At 40.2% G+C, this 11333-nt stretch overlaps 2 protein-coding genes across 3 annotated transcripts; one reads left to right on the forward strand and one right to left on the reverse strand.

Annotated features, from left to right (window-relative positions):
- Nucleotides 1–2058: 2058 nt before the first annotated feature.
- Nucleotides 2059–6539, reverse strand: LOC5515571 (GTP-binding protein Rheb). Its single transcript, XM_001635650.3, has 8 exons — nucleotides 6361–6539; nucleotides 6183–6254; nucleotides 5919–5986; nucleotides 5319–5401; nucleotides 4554–4610; nucleotides 4051–4098; nucleotides 3892–3973; nucleotides 2059–3243 (listed from the first exon to the last, which is right to left on the reverse strand). The coding sequence occupies exons 1-8, from the start codon at nucleotides 6410–6412 to the stop codon at nucleotides 3151–3153; spliced, it is 555 nt and encodes a 184-aa protein (XP_001635700.1). The 5' UTR covers nucleotides 6413–6539; the 3' UTR covers nucleotides 2059–3150.
- A 39-nt stretch (nucleotides 6540–6578) lies between these two features.
- On the forward strand, nucleotides 6579–11180 carry LOC5515530 (protein canopy homolog 2). Of its 2 annotated transcripts, none has more exons than XM_001635589.3 (7): nucleotides 6579–6680; nucleotides 7178–7277; nucleotides 7562–7629; nucleotides 7721–7771; nucleotides 8046–8243; nucleotides 8336–8432; nucleotides 11019–11180. In XM_001635589.3, exons 2-7 carry the CDS (start codon nucleotides 7178–7180, stop codon nucleotides 11048–11050), a joined length of 546 nt encoding a protein of 181 aa, XP_001635639.2. In that variant the 5' UTR covers nucleotides 6579–6680; the 3' UTR covers nucleotides 11051–11180. The 2 variants fall into 2 exon arrangements, with proteins under 2 accessions (XP_001635639.2, XP_032241200.1); XM_032385309.2 differs by lacking the exon at nucleotides 6579–6680 and adding an exon at nucleotides 6782–6879.
- The last annotated feature ends 153 nt before the right edge of the window (nucleotides 11181–11333 follow it).

Genomic DNA, 11333 nt, shown 5'->3' on the forward strand with positions numbered 1-11333 from the left:
GTGGTAACCACAGACAGGGAGACCATCGACGACCCTAACACGTCAGAGAGTCGCCGCCAAGAGGCCCGTGAGCGCAACGAGGAAAGGCTATCCGAGCGGATTGAGGAACTAGAACGCGAAAACCGAGAGCTCGAGAACCAAAAGCCGCTCAGAGAGCGCATCAAAGCCATCTTCAAAAAGTACGGCTTTACCGTCACCGCTATCGGGTTGGCCGTAGCGACGACGATCGCGGCCATTGTGACGTCGCTCGGCAAGTCGCTTTCCTCCGTGGCAAGAGGGGTCGGTAACGGGCTTAAGGCTATCGGGAAAACGCTAGGCGAGCTTCTCCCTGGGCTAGTAGGCGGCATCGCGAACTCCGTGTTTAAGGCTGCAGGAGAAGCGGTGAAATTCCTTGGCGAAAATGCGTGGCTGCTCATTCTAGCCGTAGCCGCGTTCTTGGTTCGTCGAATGCAAAGCAATCACCGGAACAAGTAATACGCCGCGGCCACCGCGAGTGCCGACAACCCCGCCTTGAGGGCGGTGTGGTCAGTTTTTTTGCCCGGTCCGGGCGACGTCATGCTGCGCATACGCGAAGAGGGGGCAGGCGCTTTCTGCAGTTTATTGTTGTAGCCCACGACGCTTTGCGTGTTTATCACCAGATCGCTCGGCATCAGCCACACTCCTGGTGCGACCGCAAGACTCAGTCTCACCTTGGCCTCTTGCACGGCTAACTGGTACCTTTGCACGCTTTGAGCGATGTCGTTTTCTATGATTGCGTCTTCAAGCAGCTTCGTGAACTCCGCCTGCGCCTCCATGGCCGGCCCACCGGCCCCCGAGATGGAGGAACGGACGTTAACCTGCTCGCCAAGCACTGTGTAGAATAACGCCTCGACCGAGCGATCGAGTCTTCCTAGCCCTGCTTTTGTCAGCCCCTTACCTTTGGGAGGCGCAAACCAGCTATATTGCACGCCCCCGTGGTCGTCGTTGCGTATGAAACCCACCCGCTTCCCACTATTGTACGTCCCACCTTCGTCGCTAAACAAATTGGGGTGGCTCGGGTACTCGTCCGCCGCCGTGTCGTAGCCACGGATCACGTGCACGTTGCGATACCCCTCCCCCGGGTAGAACACAAACACATCGCCTAGCCTTTCCATCGGATGTCACAGACGCTCGAAAGCTGCTTTCTTGTAGGGGTTACCTTTTTGCGTGAACGGGCTGTCGCCATGCAGGGGGGGCGCCGAGCTCGTAGAGTATCCTCCGGGTGGTGAAGTAGACGTGAAACCTTAGAAATCCCCTGATGACAGAGGGGAGCGTGGCGAAAGTGGGGTCAGTTAGGGACACCCCACATCCGGCGGTTGCGCATCAGACCGCAAAGTTGAGTTGCTGTGGCCAGTACCCATAGGAAGGCCCCGATAGCCACCGGCGAGACTCCTTGGCGGACTTGTGCGTGACTACTGTCTCTTTGAATGTCTCGGACCCTAGTCGTGAATGATTTGTCCTCAGCCACGTGTATCTCTAGCTGCGTGAGTAGTGGGGTGATGTCTGAGGCCGTGCTCTCCACGGGGGTCGCGGGCACGGCGTAGAGCAGCTTTTGTCCGAGGGTCAGAGACCTAGGGAAACCGGGAGAACGGGCTGGGGGCCGCGAGTTATCCCCATTTCTATGAAACCCCCAGCGCTTCGCGCGGCACACCCTATGCCTCGGGTATGCCCTAGGGCATACGAAGATCTACGGGCTGGGGGGGGCGGCGCGGGTTGTCCCCATTTCTGCCCGACCTTTCTACCCGGACCCTGTCCGACGTAGATTAACGATTGCTAATTATTCATCTACGCGAACCCCGCCCGCCGTAGATTAATGATTGCTAATTATTAATCTACGCGATCCTTTATCTGCTACGGTATACCCCAGGCCACGGGGAACGGGCTGGGGGGCGCCGCGGCCCCCAGGGAGGTTTCACTCAAATCAACCAGTCCCCCCCGAGGGTTAATAACAAAAAATGGGCTAGAATACATAAAAAGTATTTAAATTATTCCATATAAGTTCCATATAATTCTGATGGTTAATACAATGACATCACTACCTTTACAGGGAAGGAATTTTTCTTTTATAACTATAAACAGTTGAATCATTTGATTTTTATATAAACCTTGATCTCATCACTCCTATATTCTACTGTTTGTGTCTGACTTTTGTCTGTATTTACAAAAGCGCATAATGTTTCAGAGTGGGATATTATTTTGTCAATGTGTTTATAAGATAGTAGTGTATACTGTAAGAAAACCTGGATGACACATACGTACCATGACAGGGCAAGCATACAATCACTGCATTATTTTAGCGAGCACAAACACTTTGCCTTATTGACATCTGCAAGGGATGAGCATTTAAAAAAAAAATGAATCAAGCATTTGTCTCTTAAAAAAAAAAACATTAAAGCGACAACTTTGCAATTTCCTTGAAATCTCAGGGGCCCATTTGCTACACCTCTCGACAAAAGTACTAGTCCCCCCCTTAAACACTACTAATGTTGTATTGATTATGAATAATTACTGTTCCCCTACTGCATAAATATCTTAAAGTACAAAAATATCAGGCAGATGCTAGTAGCCGTGAGTAATAAAGATAATACATCAGGGCCCTATAATACAGCAGTTGCAAGTCAAAAAAATTAATCCTGTTTACAAGAAATTCCATGAAAACATATTTAAGAGAGGTGAGTGCAGGCATTAAGAATATTTGTAGCTAACCAATAAAAAAAACTCTACCTAGCTAGTAATCGGAGGGACTGGACTAATTACGGAAAAAATTCACTTACATTCAAATTCAATGTGGTTCTTTGCTATTTCAATATGATCTCTCTTCAAAAATAATTGTTGAGATATTGAGATGTGTCATTTTGATGTATAATTTTGTCAATTTTGTCAATTATAAAATGTGAAAACTCCCAGTTTATGATTTTGTAAGATCTTAAACATGCTATAGAAAAATCCATTAGTTGTTTTTTTATAGAAATGCTTCACAACAGTCACAAAACATAAAACTTTCCCTTACTACAATTATTGATTAAATGTATATTTTACATAGTTCATTAAGTTATACTGTAAGATGTAGAAACAGCACATATTCACAATAAAAAGCTAAAACTACCCCTATAGTTTATCCAGCAATGTCACTCATAATATAGTACAGTCTTCTTTTTTCTCTGTAGATCCATTCTGATGCTTGTCAATCTCATATAGCATGGCCTGGAATATCTCGTGCACTGACTGAAAGTAAGAAAATTAAAAATGAAATCATAAAATATAAAAAAATAATATAAGATAAGGACATACTTCCTCAAGAAGAAGGGTAAAGTCTCAATCCCTGATCGCATGGAGAGTTGTTCGGAACTAATGAGAGTTTCAACTCTCATGGCTGTTTGACCACGCACTCTCAAGACCGTTTGACCATGCACTCTCATCGACTCTTATTCACTTGAGAGTTGATCAGAATTGTTTCCATTTTAGGGAATAAATAAGGGTTGATGAGAGTACTTTGGTCAGCAGTTTCCACAAAAAGTGAAACTTAACATGTAATGTAACATGTAACAGATTCGGTGATTAACCCTGAAGCCAAATAAAAAAAACGTTTGATTGACCCTTGTGAAGGCTAGAAACTCGCATCTCAGTTTGATTGAGTTAAGGTCCCCAGGATTTATTAAGGGGAAGGGGAGAACAGGCATATAGAATCAATTCAAGGAAATCCACAATTTTGTGATTTTCCCATAAGAAAATGCAGAGGGGGCGCTGTAACATGCACCCTTCTTCTACGCACATGAGATAACTCACACAGAAACAGGTCAGAGAGTAAAATCATATACTCTGTTTAAGTTTAATCGTCTAGAATACTTTTACATATATGTGGTTTAAACTCACAGAATTTTCTTTGGCTGAGGCCTCAAAGAATGCAGCCTTCCAGGAATTAGCAGTGCTTTGACCGGACTCTGTACTGACAACTCTAGATCAAAGCAAGAGCAAAAATTAAAAAAACGCTCGTGGAAAAAACTTCCAGATTTACCTTACAGCTTTTATTACCTTTCCATGTGCAAGTCAGTTTTGTTCCCTACTAACACCATTGGAACGCTGCAACAATGACATTAATTTAGTAAGAACACATGTTGATATTTAAAAATAACAAAATGCATTCGATATGGAACTTCCAGCATGGATATAAAAAGTTGCACGAATAATCATACTTTAAGAAATCACTAAAAATAATAGTTAAAAAGTCTGCCTTCTGTGCCAGCATGCCGCCCAGCATGCCTAGTAGGGAGGGGGGCCCAAGACACAGTCAGAGGTACAAGCGAAAAATATTGCCCATTATTCAACCTAAACAACTTGTATGGTATACAGAAGGATCTGAGGCAGAAGGATGGGGCCAAGAAGAGGGTAAACCTCAGGAATTATTCCAAAAGGGCCTGACCCACATTTGACTATGGTCCCTATCACCTAAGCAGTAATATTGCTTATTTAGTCTCCTATACTGAACTTCAAAAATCATTATGCTCAAAACAATAGCAGCATACAAATTGACTTACTAGTTTTGTCCTGTCATATCTAAGAGTTTCTCATGAATAACCTTGACTACCTCAAAGCTGGAAAAAGAAAAAGAAATACTTGGCACTCTTAGTACAGTTGCACAACAGGCTGAAGTCTTAGAAGTCTCTGTGTCCAGAGGTCAGGGTCAGGTCTTGGCGGACCTACCTCTGAACTCCCAAAACATCACAAATGGGAAAGAAAATGACACAGAGATTCCCAATTCTACCAATTCTTTTATCTTTTAATATGTTTCTATGTCCATATTAACTTTAGTATCAAAGCGCTTTCATACGAAAAGACCACTGAACATGGGGCACCTGTGATGTCACCATGGTGCAACTAACAGTTACACAAACTATTCAAAATACAAACAAAGCAGGACATAGGAGTTATCTGAAAATAATTCTTAAATGACTTCTTTCTCAAAAGCTATTTGTTTATCCAGGGGTTTAGCCAAAAGGCCCTATTATAAGAAATTTCTCCTGCATTTCATATATCCTATACATCTACAGTTTTTTTATGGCTGCTAGAATGGGGAGTTCTAGCCCCTTGCGCCTCTCCCTTTTGCCTACGCCCCTCTTTTCTGAGATTCAGTAGAAAAATACTTGTCCAAAATAACAGAACTATAACAAAATTTCAAATGAGAAAAAAAAATGGCTAGATGATAACTTACACAGTAGGGCATTGAATTAATTTAATGATAAATGCAATGTTTCTCAACTTCCTTTGCAAATTAGTATCAAAGAGAAGAAGGGTGTGATCACCTCTTGGCGGAAGTGACAGCATACACTAGAATATAGCCATGGATTCCCATGGAATAGGACTGGGGAAATATGGAGTACTCATCCTACACAGAGAAAAGAAACAGACATCATTTAAAAAATAATATATATATATATCTCATCAAAAACTATTAAATCATCAGTCATGATGATTCGTTGGCTACTGTAATTTGTACCAACTTGCCAATCAGACTAGCATCACTGGGTAAGAAGGTTGCTTATTCATCAAAGGAAGAACCAGTGGGAATGGGGGCGGGGTGTGTGGAATTAACTGAATAATTTGGATTCAAAAACAAAACAGGGATTCTGCTACATGTTTTGGTGTGCAGAGCATAAAATGCCCACGCTTTAACGTTTTTTTTTATCTGGGCAAATTGCAACTCCCAAGAATATTTATTTATATCTATGACATTATTGTTCCCTTCTTTCATTGTTCTTCAGGCTCCATGGTCACAAACAAATGGAGGCTAGTGATCCCATGTTCTTTCAGGAACATTTGAAATAAATATATAAAGGAGATAGCCCTGATTCTTTTATTGGGTATGCCTCAGCAGCAGAGCGCTTTTTACCCATCAAGAATACCTGGCCTGCTGTGTCAACAAGTTCAAGGAAGAATTCTTGCCCCTTGTACTTGATATTTTTAGTGAAGGCTTGAAACACAAGAGAGAAACAAGTCATAAATAACCTTTCATAACATCACTCAAAATATATTATAAATATAACTTTAAAACACAACGAAACAACGGCATTATAAAAAAAAGCAACTAACAATGTATGAGTAAATTACCACGGCGGGCTAGAATCGTAAGTCAAGGTCATAAATCCAACCAGTATTCACACACTTACTGTTTTCTATGGTTGGGTCGTATGAATCCACAAACTGTCCTTCGACAAACTGTATCGTCAAGGATGACTTTCCTGTAAAGGGTTTAGAGTACGAGCGAGTTATCTCAGGATGTGGTAACTTAATTTGGTTGTGTTTGTAAACTTTCATTCCACAGCCGGTCTTCAATAGCAAACTTACCAACTGATCGGAAACCCATAACCGCGATTTTTCTTGATTTAGGGGGAGCCATGCTATTAAGGTAAATTCAAATACCAAAGATTTCAAACAAAAAGTGATATAGTAGTTAATTTAACACTCGATTATGGCTACATTTTCGGCTTCAGCCTCTTTCCAATTGAATTTTTTTTGTTACCCAGAATACTTAGCGTGCATGTTTATGAGCCCAAATGGTCAGCGGTTGTTAATAAAGTTTGACATTGTTTGAGGGGTAAAATCTGTGTTTGCATTCGATTTTCTTGCTCAAGACAAACTTTTGGTTCTTTTAGCCCCGCCAAAAGGTATTTTCATAATTTTTCGTATTTGTATGTTGTTTGGTTATGATAGAAAATTCTGGTTTTAGTGACTTTGTGAACTTTTCAATGTTATATAATATGTCATCAATTATGAAATATTGAAGCCATTGAAAAACGTTTCTACTGTGGTTTAGTCTGTACAGGGAAAGATCAAAACTGTTGTGCGAGATTGGTAACCTGAGAAGTGAGTTTAGTCACCATTGATGGCAGAATTAAGAATAGGAACTTTTCGGAGAAATAACGGTCAATTAACGGGATGTTTGAATAGCTGTTTGATAGAATCAGAAATTTGATGCCCCTCACCAAATTTTAGAATTCTATTAGGCTTAAGTACTGGAACAAACAAGAAGTAGTCTGGCAACACAATTATTTTTAAAATTTCACGGAAACAGTCGGATTTTAAAGAGGATTACTTTCTCAAATATCTGCACCCAGTGATTGATAGTGACCTCTCAATGTGCAAAACATTTTTATTTTAAAAGATGGAATGCATGCAAGTCCAAGAGATCACCTGTGTTCTACTGTTCTTATCACTGGTAACGGCAGGGTTTTGTCAGAGAGACAAATCTCTCTATTGTGAAGGTAATTAATAGATAAGCACTTCAAGTATATTATTCTACCTTTCCCCAATCTTTCGTTGTTGGATAAAAAAGCAGCAATAAAAGAAAAAGGAGATGAATAAGTACATACATGATGGATAAAGCTTTTTTAAATAAAAAGTGACTGTCTCTCCACAGTAATTTAATTTCAATTTTTACTAAAAAAATATAAAAATACTATACAAAATAAAATAAAAAATCTTAGAAAAATGTGTGACTTTTTGTGAATTGAAAATTGGAATTTTAACATTTTAGTTTGTTGAATAGTTTGCAGAATTGTGACTGATGAGCTGGAATGGGAAATATCGCAAGTAGACTCCAAGAAAGTCATCGAGGTAACTGTCTAATAGTCTTTGTGTAAAAGCATTTTTGAAAGAGATCATTTTGCAGTGAAACCACTCATTGTCAAAATGAAATGTATTTCAGGTTGAAAGCTTTCGTGTTGATCCAACTGGAAGACAGAGCTACACAAGACAGGTATTGTGTTGAAATTCCACATAAAGGCTAACATACGGTAAGGGTGGAATATGAGGCCACACTTGGTCTCATGAGTGAGACCAAGATAAACAAGTGTTTTTTTTCCTTTCCTAACACTTTTTTTTGCTATCCCACTTGCCCACTTGGGAATGGGAGTTATTTATTTAAATGTATCTTTTTGTAACTCTTCAGTTACAGGTTTTGCTTGAAAGGTAAATAGGCAACAGGTTAAGCTGCCTGCTAGATTTGAGTTCTGCATTTTTCTGCTCCATAGATACCCTATGCTAGGTCTGAGGCCCACCTTACAGAGCTGTTAGAGAATACATGTGAGAACATGAAGCAATACGCAGAGTCTACAGACCAATCCAATGGCAAGAAGACATACATTCGAACATCATCAAGGGATGGAAAGCCAGTCACACTATCAAATGTATCAATTAGCGGTGATGTGTCAGAAAAGCTAAAATTTGCAGTGAGTATATTGTGTTTTTTTTTTTTTTTTTTTTTTTGCACAGTTGTTGACTTTGGCCTAATTACCTCTCTGCATAATTCTTCTTGTAACAGTGTGAAAACATTGTTGGTGAACATGATGAGGAAATTATTGACATCCTGAAAAAAGAAGGAAAGGATATGAAAAACAGGATTTGCACAGACACACTTCGTAAGTACTAATTTTCTTGGTACCCTTTTTACTTGTACTAAAACATACTGCCAGTTGCCCATACCCAGGAGGCCTTCTGTTTTTTTAATTTTTTTTTATGTCTTAAAAGATGATTAATTGTTATTTTATGTACACATATAGGGTTATCTTTATTTTATCAGTTTAATGATCAAGGGGGGCCCTTTAGGGTTGTGTCCCTCCTTATCATCCCCTCTTATTTAAGTGGGTACCATATACTAGAATGGCAGGAATGGGGAGAAATACCATGTACTAGAATGGCAGGAATGGGGAGAAATACCATATACTAGACTGTCAGGAATGGGGAGAAATACCATATACTAGAATGGCAGGAATGGGGAGAAATACCATATACTAGAATGGCAGGAATGGGGAGAAATACCATATACTAGAATGGCAGGAATGGGGAGAAATACCATATACTAGAATGGCAGGAATGAGGAGAAATACCATATACTAGAATGGCAGGAATGGGGAGAAATACCATATACTAGAATGGCAGGAATGAGGAGAAATACCATATACTAGAATGGCAGGAATGGGGAGAAATACCATATACTAGAATGGCAGGAATGGGGAGAAATACCATATACTAGAATGGCAGGAATGGGGAAAAATACCATATACTAGAATTGCAGGAATGGGGAGAAATACCATATACTAGAATGGCAGGAATGGGGAGAAATACCATATACTAGAATGGCAGGAATGGGGAGAAATACCATATACTAGAATGGCAGGAATGGGGAGAAATACCATATACTAGAATGGCAGGAATGGGGAGAAATACCATATACTAGAATGGCAGGAATGGGGAGAAATACCATATACTAGAATGGCAGGAATGGGGAGAAATACCATATACTAGAATGGCAGGAATGCGGAGAAATACCATATACTAGAATGGCAGGAATGGGGAGCAATACCATATACTAGAATGGCAGGAATGGGGAGAAATACCATATACTAGAATGGCAGGAATAAGGAGAAATACCATATACTAGAATGGCAGGAATGGGGAGAAATACGATATACTAGAATGGCAGGAATGAGGAGAAATACCATATACTAGAATGGCAGGAATGGGGAGAAATACCATATACTAGAATGGCAGGAATGGGGAAAAATACCATATACTAGAATGGCAGGAATGGGGAGAAATACCATATACTAGAATGGCAGGAATGGGGAGAAATACCATATACTAGAATGGCAGGAATGGGGAGAAATACCATATACTAGAATGGCAGGAATGGGGAGAAATACCATATACTAGAATGGCAGGAATGGGGAGAAATACCATATACTAGAATGGCAGGAATGGGGAGAAATACCATATACTAGAATGGCAGGAATGGGGAGAAATACCATATACTAGAATGGCAGGAATGGGGAGAAATACCATATACTAGAATGGCAGGAATGAGGAGAAATACCATATACTAGAATGGCAGGAATGGGGAGAAATACCATATACTAGAATGGCAGGAATGGGGAGAAATACCATATACTAGAATGGCAGGAATGGGGAGAAATACCATATACTAGAATGGCAGGAATGGGGAGAAATACCATATACTAGAATGGCAGGAATGGGGAGAAATACCATATACTAGAATGGCAGGAATGGGGAGAAATACCATATACTAGAATGGCAGGAATGGGGAGAAATACCATATACTAGAATGGCAGGAATGGGGAGAAATACCATATACTAGAATGGCAGGAATAAGGAGAAATACCATATACTAGAATGGCAGGAATGGGGAGAAATACCATATACTAGAATGGCAGGAATGAGGAGAAATACCATATACTAGAATGGCAGGAATGGGGAGAAATACCATATACTAGAATGGCAGGAATGGGGAAAAATACCATATACTAGAATGGCAGGAATGGGGAGAAATACCATATACTAGAATGGCAGGAATGGGGAGAAATACCATATACTAGAATGGCAGGAATGGGGAGAAATACCATATACTAGAATGGCAGGAATGGGGAGAAATACCATATACTAGAATGGCAGGAATGGGGAGAAATACCATATACTAGAATGGCAGGAATGGGGAGAAATACCATATACTAGAATGGCAGGAATGGGGAGAAATACCATATACTAGAATGGCAGGAATGGGGAGAAATACCATATACTAGAATGGCAGGAATGAGGAGAAATACCATATACTAGAATGGCAGGAATGGGGAGAAATACCATATACTAGAATGGCAGGAATGGGGAGAAATACCATATACTAGAATGGCAGGAATGGGGAGAAATACCATATACTAGAATGGCAGGAATGGGGAGAAATACCATATACTAGAATGGCAGGAATGGGGAGAAATACCATATACTAGAATGGCAGGAATGGGGAGAAATACCATATACTAGAATGGCAGGAATGGGGAGAAATACCATATACTAGAATGGCAGGAATGGGGAGAAGTATCAACTCGAAATGAACTAGTGTCAGTAGAATGTGACTATGAATGTGACTATAACCTATCTTTTTGCAGCAAATAATGCTTGCTAAAACTTTGTTATATTTTGTTTTACTTTAGATTTCTGTTCTGATGTCCACACAGAGTTATAACACATTGGTAATACATAACAATTATTAAGTCCAGTTAAAGTTAAATAGGGCACATCTGTGCAGAATGCATTTAACTTTCTTTCAATAAAATGATGTTGAGATCAAGATTGAAATAAAGTTTAGAATTACTCTTCTGTATTCTGTTGTATAACGCTAAGTAATAATTGCTTCTTTCCAATAGCAAAGAGAGCTGAGAATAGGTGTTTTCACAAATTTTCCAAATCATATTTCCCTCCTCCTCCCCCTAAAAATATCCCAACCAAAGCTCAAATGAAATGGTGTA

The sequence above is a fragment of the Nematostella vectensis genome, chromosome 2 (assembly GCF_932526225.1).
Source record: "Nematostella vectensis chromosome 2, jaNemVect1.1, whole genome shotgun sequence".
Taxonomy (NCBI): Eukaryota; Metazoa; Cnidaria; class Anthozoa; order Actiniaria; family Edwardsiidae; genus Nematostella; species Nematostella vectensis.